Source organism: Delphinapterus leucas, chromosome 13 (assembly GCF_059928025.1).
Source record: "Delphinapterus leucas isolate spDelLeu-1000000601 "Yukka" chromosome 13, BTC_Dleu_Yukka2, whole genome shotgun sequence".
Lineage (NCBI taxonomy): Eukaryota > Metazoa > Chordata > Mammalia > Artiodactyla > Monodontidae > Delphinapterus > Delphinapterus leucas.
The window spans coordinates 49,754,172-49,769,924 of NC_143141.1; the positions used below are offsets into that span (position 1 = coordinate 49,754,172).

At 35.5% G+C, this 15,753-nt stretch overlaps 1 protein-coding gene across 3 annotated transcripts in view; it reads left to right on the plus strand.

Annotated features, from left to right (window-relative positions):
• The window catches only part of PSME4 (proteasome activator subunit 4), a 101,376-nt gene that overhangs the window by 26,833 nt on the left and 58,790 nt on the right, over positions 1-15,753 (plus strand). For all 3 annotated transcript variants that reach the window (XR_016395440.1, XM_089923184.1, XM_022597155.2), the window contains exons 2-5: positions 1,069-1,209; positions 1,858-1,974; positions 12,931-12,975; positions 15,145-15,294. Coding sequence is in view for 2 of the 3 variants with exons in the window: in XM_089923184.1 (XP_089779310.1) it covers positions 1,069-1,209; positions 1,858-1,974; positions 12,931-12,975; positions 15,145-15,294 (453 nt within the window). In the remaining variant the exon portion in view is untranslated. The remainder of the gene's footprint in view (positions 1-1,068; positions 1,210-1,857; positions 1,975-12,930; positions 12,976-15,144; positions 15,295-15,753) is intronic.

Genomic DNA, 15,753 nt, shown 5'->3' on the forward strand with positions numbered 1-15,753 from the left:
TGGTAGCAACATAATTTTATTATAGTTATGAGTTAATGCCTAGAAACAAATAGTACAAGTTAGGTAACGCTGTATTGTTTCAGGATTCTCAGTAAGCGTTCATCAAAGATTCTTGTGGTTAAAACAGTAAACTTCTATGTCTGTACTCTTTTGTTCTGTTTTATAATGTTGTGATATGATGTTTTTAAGTAGTTTCAGCAAGTCATTAGGTAGATTGTTATTCTGAATGAGCACTTGTTTAATAAAGGAAAGGGTGCAGAGGGATTCTTTTCAGGTTACTGTGTCCAAAGACCAGTTAAAACCATGCAAAAATAAAAGAGCAGTGTTATAATTGGTCATTAGATGTTGATGTGAATTCAGTTATTATAACTGAATTATAAGTTTTTTGTCAATAAAGTACTTATTTGGTAATCTCTTAATTAAAATATAGAGTAAGTCTTTCCTGCACGGTGATGAGTGTGCAGTGTGATAAAATGTTTGACATCAAAGACTTTTGAAATTAAAGTGTAAAATACATATTTTTTTTTATTGTGGCAAACTCTTAAATTTACCCTCTTAACAATTTTTAAGTGTACAGTATGGTATTGTTAGCTGTGTGTACATTGTTATACAACAGATCTCTAGAATTTTTCATCTTGTATCACTGAAACCCTATACCCATTGTACAATAGCTCCCTGTCTGCCTTCCCAGCCCCTGGCAACCACCATTGTACTTTCTGTTTCTATGAGTTTGATTACTTTAGATACTGCATATAAGTGGAATCATGCAGGATGACTTTTTTTGATTGTCTTATTTCACTTAGCATAATGTCCTCAAGGTCCATCTGTGTTTTAGCATATGACAGCTTTCTTCTTAAAGGCTGAATAATATTCCATTGTGTATATATGTGTGTGTGTGTGTGTGTGTGTATATATATATATATATATATATAACATTTTCTTTATCCATTTGTCTGTTGATGGACATTTATGTTACTTCCACACTTTGGCCATGTGAATAATGCTGCAATGAACATGAATGTATCACGATATCTATTTTTAAAGGCTGTATCGATTTTTCTCTTGCAGATATATTCGACTTTATGGGAGAAAATTTAGCAAAGAAGATCATGTTCTTTTTATCAAATTATTATATGAGCTGGTATCAATTCCAAAACTGGAAATCAGCATGATGCAGGGATTTGCACGTCTCTTAATCAACTTGTTAAAGTAAGTCAATGTCCTGTGATTTCTGCTAAGATTTTTTTTTTTTTTCTTCAAGGTTTTAGGGAATGAGGAGAGCTAAGTGTTCTTTGGTAAGAAGACCAAGTCCCAAATTACCATTTTGGAAAAAGATTGCAGAAAACTTTATCATAAGTTTAAACCCCATGTGTTAATTAACCTTTTAATTAAGATTCCTTTTTCTCCATGAAGTCTTCCCTTCTCTAGCATATATTGAACTATATGTTGTCTATTTGTTTCATTTATACTAATTACCTTCCCTTATGTAGACTGTAATATCCTTGTGAAGACAGGGATCATTTATTCTTTTGCTTATCCCAGGCACCCAGCACAATTCGGGAAACATTAAGTACTCCATAGATAGTGTGGGAAAGTATGAAACTCATCTACAATAATGGTGGCACAAATTTTAATGCCTCTTTTTACCTGGTGCCCCTTGAGGTTTGGACAGCAGCAAAAGTCCTGGTGCATTGTTCTTCCTCCTATCATGTTTTGCCAGTGAGTGGCTGAGGATGGGGAAAAGCAAAACCCACTGTGATGACAGCAACATTTAACAACTGTTCTCCCTGTGTAGTATGTGTAGTATACACACCCTGAGCAAGCATACACACATGTATTTACTCTTTCTTTAATTAGGAAAAAGGAACTTCTTTCAAGAGATGACTTGGAGTTACCTTGGAGACCACTTTATGACATGGTGGAAAGAATATTATATTCCAAGACAGAGCACCTGGGATTAAATTGGTTTCCTAAGTAAGTATTTCCATTTAAAGTACTTTTGGGGAGCACTTTTGGGGACTCTTAGGGGTTTGATCATAATTGAGAAATGTTGGGTTACTTGAGATAAGCAAGCAAATACACATTTTAGTGTGCTCATTTTTATGTATCTTGACTCCTAAAACAATTTATTACCCTCTTTAAGCTATATCTGAAGCTGCACTTAAGAATTTCCCACCACCATATCTCTAACAGCTAACATCACCATACTGGCCAAAGAAAACAAGAGATTTTTGTTTGAAATCTAATATTTTGTCATGCACATTTGGCGTTCTTCATAGTATATCCACATATGTTTTAATTCTTCAAGTAAAATGAATGCTTCAAGAGGAGGAGCTTTGCGTATTCCAGGGGGCACCCACATCCTAGAGCACACACACTCCCAGTTAAAGGAGCATCAGTTTCAGTGATTGACTGTATTATAGTACAAATTATTCAAATGCACGGTCTTTGGTTTATGTTATTTTCTAGTAATGTTTAGACATAATAAGACTATAAATCTCTGGCTGTTTATGGCTTCTTGTACACACATCCTGACTCTTCCAGATCTCTCATTTTGGTACATTTTGTATTTTATTCTGAACCTTTACAGAGTACAGTATAATCATCTGTCCTTTTTGATTAATAGTGATTTCAGGCTTGACTGCAAAGTGTCATTTTTCCCTGTTAACAAGGGTTTGTCCAGTTGTGATCTAGCTCTTAATTTTCTCAGTCTTAGCGTGTTTGGCTTAAATACTCTTAAATTTGTGATTGAGGTTTATTTTTAGGAAATCTTTTTTTAAACTTTTAATAGCTGTTTCCTCTTATTATCTAGAGTTGTTTCTCATATTCATATGCACTCATTTTCTGAAGAACACCATTTTATATGCCTGTATTATTTTCCTTTTTCTCTTTTATAAATGAAGTCTTTGAACATTTATTTCTGTGGTTTTTCTCTCAATCCTAGACATGTTTACATATCTACCCAGTTCAGTTCATTTAATCCATGATTAATCCTCAGGCCTCACTTAAGTCAGCAGTCGTAAGTGAATTTTTTTGAAAATGACTGCTGATGGCAGACTTTAAAGACTTTTAGGTCATAGGTAAAGAGTGAAATGATGTAAATGGAAAGAGTAAAAAAAAAAACAAACTATAGGTAATTGTGAACTTAGGCCCCAATTGTTTTTTGGACAGTAGTCACAAATACTCTCAGAAGGTATTTCAGTCAGTCACATGGTCAGAAGGTATTTATTTCTTGAAGATTTCATGTGTTAAAACAAGGAAACCCATTTCAACCATAAAAGTGGCAGAATTCATCATGAAACTAAATGGTGCAACGTTCAAGTGTGTTTTTACTAATATTTATTATGAAAACCCCAAATTTAACATGAAAGATTACTTTTGAGTTTTGTTTCTGCCAGAGGGAGCATGGAACAGACTGGATTGACTAGACCTCAAAATCTGAGCCTATTGAACTTTTTTTTTTTTTACAGCTGTTTTATTTTATTTTATTATTATTTTTTGGGGCTGTGTTGGGTCTTTGTTGCTGTTTCTCTAGTTGCGGTGAGCGGGGGCTACTCTTTGTTGAGGTGTGCGGGCTTCTCATTGCGGTGGCTTCTCTTGTTTTGGAGCACAGGCTCTAGGTGCGCAGGCTTCAGTAGTTGCAGCATGCAGGCTCAGTAGTTGTGGCTCGCGGGCTCTAGAGCGCAAGCTCAGTAGTTGTGGTGCACAGACTTAGTTGCTCCACGGCATGTGGGATCTTCCTGGACCAGGGATTGAACCCGTGTCCCCTGCATGGGCAGACGGATTCTCAACCACTGGGCCACCAGGGAAGTCCTGAGCCCATTGAACTTTTGACTAGAATCACCATTTCATAGATTTCAGGGACCTTTAAATGGAGTTCAAAATCAGTTATCTTTCTAAAATTTTCCTGGCTCATTTTTTGACTGCCTTTGAAAGTCTTTGGTAAATCATGGGGGAGGGAAAGCTATTCCTTCAGTAATTTCTCCTTCTTCAGCATTTCTTTTACTTCTTTATAACCAAGTGTCACACTTCCTGCCCTGACAGGTGTAACTTTGCAAAGGCAGCCACTTTTTTTTTTAAGTACTATGTCATTATTAATAAATATCTATGGCTTTCCTCTTCAGCGATGCCACTGTTTTCCAGGAAATTTTGTTAACGCTTATTACTGTTAGTGTCAATCATTGTTTATAGTTCCTTCCCTGCATCTTGATACTAATTACCATGTCATTTCCTGAAGCTTCACATCATCCTTGCTGTTATGGAAACCTTCCTTAAAAGTTTCACCTTGGCTGTTCTTGGTCTTTTGAAGAGACATCAAGTCTTTGATGAAATCTTTACTTGGTTTACAGTGTGACTCTTAACTCTAATAGACTTTTGTATTCTGTAGATAACTATTCCAAAATGAAATTCATAAATAGCATGACCTTTCTACACTCAAAAATAAATATAAATAATGTTTTAACCGTAAAAGAAATAATGGGAAAGTAGTTTATTATAAAGCAATATATATTTCAAACATGCATGCACTATTATACTAAAAAACACAGTATAGGAGACTTCTCTGGTGGTCCAGTGGTTAAGAATCCACCTTTCAGTGCAGGGGACGTGGGTTTGATTCCTGGTCGGGGAGCTAAGATCCCACATGCCACGGGGCAACTAAGCCCGCACGCCGTAACTACTGAACCCACGTGCCACAACTAGAGAGAAGCCTGTGCACCACAATGAAAGATTCCGCTTGCCACAAGACCTGACACAGCCAAAAATAAATAAATAAATATTTAAAAAAACAGTATGGTATTCAGATTTTGCATCTACTTTTAATGAGTAAGTTTGGATTTAAAAGTAAAAAGGTCAAAACACATTCTGTATCAGAAGTACAAGAAAATGTAAGATAAACAGCATAGCAGCATTGTTAGTGGACATTGAAATAAAAACTAGTGCTAGGATACAGAATAACAGGCCACACTTACTTAAATATGATGAGAGAGAGAGAGAAATAACTTTAATTTCAGACTACTGACTGGGAAAAAAAAGAAGTAAGATACTGTTGCAGGTGAGCTGGCCTTATTTATAACATAGTGTCACAATGATTCTTTATGTAATTATGTGGGATGGTGTAGTTACTTAGTATTACAAAACATTATTTTTAAACATTATCGCATGTGAAAGAAATAGGCAAAGGATGAATTAGGAAAAGAAACATTAATATATGAAGCCATAGAGAATTTGTGCAGCAGACTTTTGCCAAAATAAACAATGTCAATGTGTAATTTTCACAACATAAATTGTCTTTTGTGTCCTACCAAAATAAGGATGACATTCCAGAAAAACATGAAGCATTTTAATGAAGAATTTAATGAAATTCTCTGACATCCTCATTCTTTGTGTATCTGATAATTGCAAGTGTAGTGACACTTGGTTCTAAGACTGTTAAAGCAGTCTTCAATCTTAGTTACATATTTGTATGAAAACTACACATGCACAGGGATTTAGTTTTGGCAAATCAAGTGGGGCAACTGGAATTGCCATTATGCTGTAATTTTTTTTTCTTTCAGGAATCATGAATAACCGTAGGTAAAATTTTCAGCCAAAGTACAGCCTTCCTTCAATTTACATGTTAGTTGTATTCCTAGAGATTCGATGTCTATTAAAACTGTGTGAAAAATAGTTAATGTTTAAAGCAGTTAACTTTTAGTTCAAGAATTTTTAACCTGTATAACCGTGCATTGGGACATTTGAAAGTCTTGAAGTAATAATTTTTTGTTGAGTCTGGCTATTCCATGAATTGCAGGATATCTAATATACCTGGCTTTTAATCATTAAAGGTCCAGTGAGTCCTCCCCACAATTGTGATAGTTAAAAATGTCCCTTACATTTCCAGAATGCGCCCTGCATGTGGTTAGAGGCTTATGGATTTGCTGTCCTCTTAGCCTGCATCCATGCAAGTTAAAGTTTCCTTTCTCATTAATCAGTCTCTCCTGTTTTCTTACCATTGGTCCAGCACTTTTTGCTTTCTTCTTTTCTGTTTTTAATTCTGTAAGATCCAGGTCTTTTAGTTTCCAAACCAGTATTCTTTTTCCTGTTCCAGTGCTTCTCAGATTGTCCATTTAATACCTCCTTCCCTTTCCCCAAAGATGTTTCTTAAGAGGTGTGGTGTGAGAAATTTCTTGGAATTTTTACATTTTATCTTAAACATTCATATCTTTATTAGGCATATTAAGTAATGCTTTCATAAGTAAAAATTTCTTCCATATGTATCTCTTTTTTTTTTTTTTTTTTTTCTTCCATATGTATCTCTTGACTAAAGTTGATGCTCCAAGAAGATGAACTCTATTGGCCTAGTGGCTTGGAGCACTTACACACAGGGCTGTGTGTGTCCACTAAAAGGAGCACACATTGTGAAGTGCAGCTCTGTTGATGCAACCTGTTTTTAAAAATGATGATGTGTTGTTCCAGTTTGAAGTGATCAGAAAGAATACTGGGCATCTGGAACTACTTTTGAGGGGGCACTTTCTTAGTGAGAGGCAGCACTGTAGGACAAAATTTGAAACTTAATGTCTCTTCTGTTAAAAAAAAAAAAAGCAGTTTTTCAGAATTGTAATTAATTATTTATTCATTTTTTTCTAATTTGCTTTAATCTTTTTACTGTTATTATCATATTTTACCTCTCCTTTTTTTTTTTTTTTTTTTTTTTTTTGCGGTATGCGGGCCTCTCACTGTTGTGGCCTCTCCCGCTGCGGAGCACAGGCTTCGGACGTGCAGGCCCAGCAGCCACGGCTCATGGGCCCAGCCGCCCCACGGCATGTGGGATCTTCCCGGACCGGGGCACAAACCCGTGTCCCCTGCATCGGCAGGTGGACTCTCAACCACTGCGCCACCACGGAAGCCCTACCTCTCCTTTTGAAAGGAGTACCTGTACCATATTTCCATTCAGGTCACACTGTATATAGTTACAACAATTAACTTTGAAAGATTTTCAGATTCTTTGGTTCTTGGAGTGTTTCATCACACTTGCCTTGATTTTAATATTGGAGGAATCTGATGTGTTAGAGACACTAGTTGGAGAGCCATGCAACAGTACTTTCACTTTTTGTTCCTCACAGCTAGTCTCTGTCCAGTGAATTTCTAAGATGGGATCATTTAAAACATTTTAAAATTTACTTTTCTACTTAAGATACTATTGGGGCTTCCCTGGTGGTGCAGTGGTTGAGAGTCCGCCTGCTAATGCAGGGGACACGGGTTCGTGCCTCGGTGCGGGAAGATCCCACATGCCGCGGAGCGACTGGGCCCATGAGCCATGGCTGCTGAGCCTGCGCGTCCGGAGCCTGTGCTCTGCAACGGGAGAGGCCACAGCAGTGAGAGGCCCGCGTCCCGCAAAACAAAACAAAAAAAAGATACTATTTAGTACACTAGTATAGCAAGTGTTTATAGCCCAGGGATAGAAGTGTGACTTTTTGCAAACATTTTATTTCAGAAAATTACTTAAGGAGCCCTTTAATATGGCATGCTTTGGGAGTTAGTATTTTGTTTTGAGTATTTTCATCTTAAATGTATTCTGAGACATTTTGAAACAGTTTTGTCAGCTGACTGCATGTATTCATAACTATTTCTAGAATACCATTTTTATAATCAAACGTGAAAGCTTTTTTCATTTGTTAACTGTTTGTCTTTCAAGTCTTAAACTCATGTGCCTTATGTGTTTGTCTTTATTGAAACCACTGCTTAGAATGCCATGCATTTCAACATGATTTTAAAAGCTGATTCCATTGTTTGAAGCAAGGATTATTAAACTTCCTTTTCCTTTCTCCTATTTTCTTCTCTGTCCCCTCCTCCTTCTTCTTTTTTGCTTCCTCTCCTCCTTCCCTCCTCCTTTCTGTCTTTTTGCCTCAGTGGCAAAAGACCCTTTTTACTTTCATCTGTTTTTACTTTCTACTGGAGAAACAATTTGTAGGGTTTTTTTATTCAAAAGAAAAATTAAAATTGGAGAAAACCTAGGTAGTTGTGAACTCGATACTAGCAACTTAAGAGCTGCTTATTGTTTACTTTGTAAAAGAAGCATCTGAATCTTTTGGGCATGATTTTATGTCATAAAGCAGTGTCCCACACAATTAACTGGAATAACATATTACAGGTTACAAATGTAGGCAGCATGGTAAAGAAAGGTATTGCTACTAACAAAATGTGGGGGAATTATGCATGGATCAGTTTTTACAAATGAACATAGATAATTCATGTTTGAATTGCTATGTGTATATATAGAGATTTATTTAGTCTTATTACTATCAGTTCAGTTTTTGTGGGTTGTTTGGTGTTTTAAAGGTTTACATATTTGCATCATGAGTAGCTTGGGCCTAGATAACTCATTTACATTTTAAAAAATATTTAAATATCTATTTTTCTTTTATATATATTCTAAGGTGGATCATACAGTATTAAACTATTTCATTTTTCATATTAATCTGCCTCTGGAGAAATTTGATATTTCCCTTTTCTGGTACTTGTTCTTGATTTCTTCTTTCTCTGTTAAATCTAAAAGGACCATTTGAATTGGTACTCTTGTCCTTAAGATACAGTTAAATCCTTTGTTCCCCCATCAACACATGAAAATGACATGTTCTTAACCTCTGTTGGGGTTTCTTGATATGTGTAGCCACATTTCTAAGCTTAAGTTACTACCAGCAACTCAAGAATGATCTTTAGCTACAGAATTTAACATGATAATGAAATATGAAAGTAATTTGTCTGAGAACCTGTTGAAATTAAAATAGTTTACAGTTATTTTGTTAATAAACAATGATTATTAATATGGCATTTGCAGTGATTTTTTTAACATGGTATTTGAGGAACATTCTACTTGCTTTTTAAAAAATTCTATTTTTATTTGGAAATTAGAGAATAATTGGTTGATTTTATTAATTTTTATTAATGACTTTGATAGTGCTTCTTTCAAAAGTTGTGCTAAATGATCTTTCTCTAGAAACTGCTCTTTTTAAACCAATTTAAAAAATACTCAGTTCACATTGATCAGGCTTGTCATCACTTGTAGCAATTATACACACTCTTTTTACATGAGTGGTCAGAATCATTACAATTTCTTAACATTTACTTGCCATAGAGGCATACTTTTTTCTTGAAGTAATTGTATTGAAAAACCCATGTTAATGCTACATCAGTGATGAAGATGTTATAATTTATTTAGACTGTCCTCAGGTAAAATTATCTTGAACCTAATTTTGTGTGAAGTGGCTGTGAAAAATGACTGCTGATTTAACTAAGCAGTATTAGATTTTGTAAGGTTAGATATGCGGTGGATAGTGTTTGACTAACTGATGGTGGATTTGTTTGGATTTAGGAAAAGCAGGAAAAAACTGATATATTAAGTTACAAGGAGGTTGAGGCAGAGGTATGTAGAATATACCAGGGTTATAGTTTCCCAGTTCATTTATAAAAAAGCAAATATGATTACTCTGAAGTTAAATTTTAGTTCAAGAATTGTGAAGTGAAGCTGAACGTAGTTCTGGCCGTGGGCAGTCCACACTACTCTCATCTTGAATTTGTCATTTGCTGTACATTTCTCTGGTTTAGAAGTGAATATTGTCCTGACAGCTAGGTAAGGCTAAGGAGGTAGGAATCATACACCTCGAGGTTTATATAAGTCCACTGTCTCAGTAACTGGAGGCTAAGGCTTTTGGCTTTCCTCAGGCTTCTCTGCTACATATTTGGCATTTATTAACTTAAGGCATACTTAAGTACTTAAGTATTTATTTGGCATACTTTATTAACATAAGCACTCATAAAGAACGTCATCATAAGGAAATTGCATCCCAGAGAGGAAAATTCACACAGAGTCATTTGTTGAAACTGGGACAAGAGCTCAAGAACTGGGACAAGAACTTACTTTCTGCCCTGATAAATAGGGTGGCAGTTGGGGAAGGACTTTCCTATTTTGATGCAATTTCCTAAATGTAAATTAATAGCTTCTCAGAGGCAGTAGAATAAATGTAAAAGCAAAATGAGTACAAATTTTCATTCTTAAGGAGGTTGAAAATATAATTTATTTTGGCCAGATATGAAATAATAATTGTAGGTAACATTTATTGTGCTTAATTCTGGGCCAGATAACTGCATTCTTTACATTATCTTATTTAATTTTTGTAACAGCTCTTATATAGATATGAGGCTATAATACTGTGCTACTAGTAAGTAGCAGGACAGGTATTCAAATTCAGATCTGTCTGACTCTAAGCCCAGGCTGTGAACCATTCATTACATGATATACTGTGGCTTTCTTTTCAAGCTAACATGCGTTTACTAAGAGGAAATAGCGTACAAGAAAACCCACCCAAAACTTAGTCCCTCTGTAGATCCCTTTTGATTTAAAAAAAAAAAAAAAGTGTTTTGAATTGTTGTCACTTTAGTATTAGAAATTTCCAACAATTGGAAAAGTTTTTAGTGATTATTCACTCCCTCTAAAAATTAGTGAAATATAATCTAGTAGCATCTAGCCATAACCTTTTATTTTATTTTTAAACAGAAACATTGTTCCCTTCATCTTGAGAGATTACAAGAATCACAAAAGGTCACTATACAGATATCACAGGTTAGAGAGATTGTACCCTTTTCTGGCTAAAGAGCATAAATCCAATGGCACAGGCCTTATTAAGGAGGGGTTGAAACAGACTTTATTTAGATGAACTAAATCACATTCCCACACACCCTGTTCCTCTAATGAGTGAAGTGACAGCTATCAAGTCTTACAATTAACCTTCTATTCTGAAGAGTGAAGGGAACTGGAGAAAACATGTAGCTATGCAGCCTTTTATGACTTGCTTTCTAGAATCATTTTTGACATTATAGGAAGTTTGTTGGTAGAATAGAAAAATTACCAGTGAAAATAGCAGGTTTTCTGTGTTGTACTCTCAAACAAGCTGCCACAGAAACAGTTAAAAGTAAATGTAAAGTTAACATGAACACAAACATTAGGAACTGGTAGAATTATAGATCTTCTGCTTATTTCCTTGGACCATAAGTTTACCATTTTAGAATTATCTTTTTTAAAATCTGCATTTAAGTTAATCTCTTATTTCATTTGGAACTAGATGAATCTTCAGATCTTACGTATGAATTCTAAAATTTGTTTCTAAGTTGGTTCTTTGGTCCAAACTAAAAGAAGATCCAGAGATCGATGTTCTTTGTTGTCCTGATAGAAAATGTTTATAGAGCGTTGTAAATAAATAAATATATTTATAATATATGTATATATGTAAATGAACACAGCCTTGTTATAAGCACTTTGGAAATGCCCAGAAGTAAAAAATCATAGTCGTGGTCTTCCGGGAGTTGTAAATGTAGTTGGAGAGAAGTTTGCTCCCCTCCCCCTCCTTTTTTTTTTTAACTAGGCAAACTTAGATGTTCCCTCAATTAAACTCTGTTTCTGAATTGATGAGTTTTTTTTGTGAGAGAAGGTAACATCTCTCCTTGATAATCAGAGAAAATGCTCCATGATGGCTCTCTGGCCATATGGTCATCTTTTTTATTTTAGAATTATCTCATGAGTTGTAGCCCGGTTTCCTCTTCAGTTAATTTTTTTCTGAGTACTTTTGAAATTAAAGAGGATTCTTACTGGGGCTTCCCTGGTGGCGCAGGGGTTGAGAGTCGGCCTGCCGATGCAGGGGACACGGGTTCGTGCCCCAGTCCGGGAAGATCCCACATGCCGCGGAGCGGCTGGGCCCGTGAGCCATGGCCGCTGAGCCTGCGCGTCCGGAGCCTGTGCTCCGCAATGGGAGAGGCCACAACAGTGAGAGGCCCGCGTACCGCAAAAAAAAAAAAAAAAAAAAAAAAGAGGATTCTTACTGCTTCAAGTAATGAAATTATAGTTTTCTCTCTTGGTTATATAGTACATTGATTACTTGTGTTGAGTTTGGTTTGTGTTATTCCTTGGAATTTCTTTGCAAATTAGTTCTTAAGCTTTCAGAGAAGTTGGATAGACTTCTGGACTTAAGAATTTCAAGCAGCTTAATGAGAAAGTGTCAGGTGGAAGCACTGCCTGAAAGTTACCCCTTTCCCCCATAATTTTTTCTCTTGAGATTTGGGGACTTGTTTTATTTTTACTTTTATACATCGTATTGTAAGTAGTCACACATTTATTTTAAAATTCCAGTTCAAAATTACCCTTTGTTTTGTTAATTTGCATTTGACCTCTTTTGACTGTGGTCTACTTAGAATTTTAAACATCCGGTCTGGTGATGTGTGTTTAAACCAGTACACACTAGCCTTTTCATTAAAGTAGAAGTGTTTATTATAAGTTCATATACAAATTTTTATGTTGTTTTCCTAAATTCACTTGAACCCCCTACCAGTTGGAAAATAAGTTACAGCTTTTAATGTTCCTCAGCTAACTTCTTAAGTAGCTGGTCAGAAAGGTGACAGTTGCTAATTATCTTGATGATCGTTGCTGGCAATAAAGTGCCTTGGAGGGTTATAAAACTCTCATCAGTAGGTTACAGAAAACTGGTTTCTGGTAGTTGCTGACAGAGGCACACCAGACTTTGCTGTTTGTTTTTTGATGTAAAAGCACTTTAATAAAAATTTAAAATTAGTATTTGAAGCCACTGAACATGCTTCTTGATGTATTGATAGGTATATGGTCATTGCTGCCCGCTTTGTAAAGATCGAAGGTGATTTGCCCTTTTTCTAGTTTTCTTCCCTTTTTTTCACTGCATAGAATGAGCAAAATGAAGGCAAAGGGAAGAGTAGATTACAGAGTTTAGGTAGTTAATTGTTAGAGTTTTGTCTGTATGAAAGAGAAGGATTAGTCATTCCATATACACAGATAATACCTAAATGTATGAGTGTATCTTAGAGATATTTATTAAAAATGTGTTCTTAAAATACACCAACCTAATTTATCAAATGGCTTTTTCCCCCCAGTTCTGTAGAAAATGTTCTCAAAACACTCGTGAAAAGCTGCCGACCGTAAGTAGCTTCTCAATTTATAAAGCCTCTTATTGTTTCTGTGGGCTTTTCCCCATCTTTAGTATGCTTTGAAGAGGAATTTAGAGGTATAACTAGTCTCTGATATTGTGATGTTAGTCACTGGGCACAACATATCATCTCCAGCTCTTCAACTGAACTTTTCAGATTTCATTTATAAATTTAGAAATTTTTAACTGGTGTGGGTGTCAGTCACCCATTATAAAGTAAGAATGCAATAATGTACGTATAACTGGCTTCATCTGAAAGATTTTCCTAGAGTATTGTTACTCAGATCAAAAATATTTTCCAAAATAAAATGAATAATAATAAGATGGCGCATAAGTTTTTTTCTACTGTGTTCTGTTTCAGTAGAATATTTGACTTTGAACATCCCATATTCTTATGTTTAAAGATGAATATGGATAGAATTTAGTTTAATTAAAGTCCAGTTGTGTGGACTTGAACTATTTTTTCATTCTTGTTTATCAGGCTGTTCTAAGACATACTTCTGCTATGAATGCAGTGAATTCTTTTGAATGGAAATTCGTATATTTATCATATGCTTGTAATATGAGTTAAAGTTATTTTATAGATCAGATATTTGTTGCTGACCTCCTATACTACTCAGTCTCGGGCAAATGTATTTTCAAGATATAAAATGTCTCCTTTTAAGAGCCTTAAGATCTAACCTGAGTCATTCAATAAGCCACCAAGGAGCAGTGTCATTTTGTGAAACTTGATCATCACTGAGGTACTTGCTGGTTTTTAGGTTCTTAGATAATTCATAGAATGCCCAAGCTTCTGTTTTGGATTACTAGGCTAACAGTTGATTCTGAATTAGGAAGGGGAATCAATGTATGAGATCTTTGAAGGTAGAATATATGAATATATTCTGCCTTTAAAAATTTTTTAAATTCTAACCTGTTGCACAACGATCTGGTACATAAATGCTCGATGAACTCAACAGAAGAATAACTAGAAATGTAATTGTATTTTTCACATAAAGGAATGAAGTGTGATTCTAATAACACAGATGTATAAAGATATAATAAGATTAATAATATGATGTATAGGGCTTCCCTGGTGGCACAGTGGTTGAGAGTCCGCCTGCCGATGCAGGGGACGCGGGTTCGTGGCCCGGTCTGGGAAGATCCCACATGCCGCGGAGCGGCTGGGCCCGTGAGTCATGGCCGCTGAGCCTGCGCGTCCGGAGCCTGTGCTCCGCAACAGGAGAGGCCCGCATACCGCAAAAAAAAAAAATAATATGATGTATAGGCCAAACCTCCAAGTGTATTTGAAAGGGTTTACTAACTTTTTGGGCCATACCCAAATCATAAATTTTCATATGCTTTTCATTATTTTAAACCTCAGTTGCCTACCCATTTGGGTATCCATTCCATACCCAAATGGATAATGGGTCCTCCTTATCCATTTACCTTCATTTTGTGTGTGTCTGCACACTTCAGATTTTATTTTTCTAAATCTTCTCTACCCCAGGGATGCTCCTGCCCATTTCATAGAATTTTACAATGTTAGAGCCTATAGGACTCGATCATCTAGCCCAGTCCTCTCTTGTATATAGGAAGAAATGTATAATCAGCAAAGTGAGAAAGAGAACATCAACCTAGGAACCTCTGGTCCAGTGAGGGTAAATGGTTTGTTCCTAAAGTGCCTAGAGGTTCCTGGACTGATGTTCTCTTTCTCACTTTGCTGACTATACACTTCTTATATAGACTGGATTCCCTATGACAAGATTTTTTTTTTTCTATTGCTATTGCACAGCACATAGGATGAAAAAATACAACAATCATGTTTAAGTTTGTAGGTGATTTGAATGACTTTGTATTTTATCTGAGGTTTATCAACTTTATGTTGGGTTGGCCGGAAAGTTTGTTCGGCCATCTTACAGAAAAACCCAAACGAACTCTTTGGCCAACTCAGTAACATTTTCCCAAGTCCACAGACAAGAAAATTTATCTTATCTAAGTGTGATAGGCTATTTATTTTAGAGTTGTAAAAATGTGTGTTTCTTGTAGGTAATATCACACACATTGATAGTGTGTGATATTATCTCATGAGTATCTTCACCTTCTCCTCCTTTTTTGTCAGTCATATAATGATGTAGAGCATTTAGCCAATGATCAGATACATGAAAACCTTCTTTATTAGTTATTTTCCAGCAGATGCCACAGCTGAGATGCTAGAAGAATGGCGGCCATTAATGTGCCCTTTTGATGTAACGATGCAAAAGGCCATCACTTATTTTGAAATATTTCTTCCTACCTCCCTTTCTCCAGAACTTCATCATAAAGGTTTTAAGTAAGTATATATATATATCTTGACAAATTCTAGAATATAGTAGGGAATACATACATATATATATACACATATATATGTATGTATGTATATACATTACAAACTATTAAAGCAATAATAAGTAAAAAATTTACCAACTCAACCATTACGTTTCTTATACTTGAAGTGTGTATGTGAAGGCTAAAACAGTTAAATATAGGATTGCAAATAAAGAGAGAATAACACTTGTATGTCAAGCCAAGTAAGATGTGGGCTTTAATTTAAGATATTGGGAGAGAAAGAATAATAAGTACAAAAAGGGGTTGAAAATTTCAATAAATAGGCAGTGGTGGAAATGTTAAATTGCATAGAGTTTAGGGAAGGGAAAAGTGTTTTTCTAAACCTTGGTTTTAACCCTCATCATGTGTAGCATAGTTCTTCTTTGGTCTTTTTTTTTTTTTTTTAACTTGTTCTAGTCTTTTC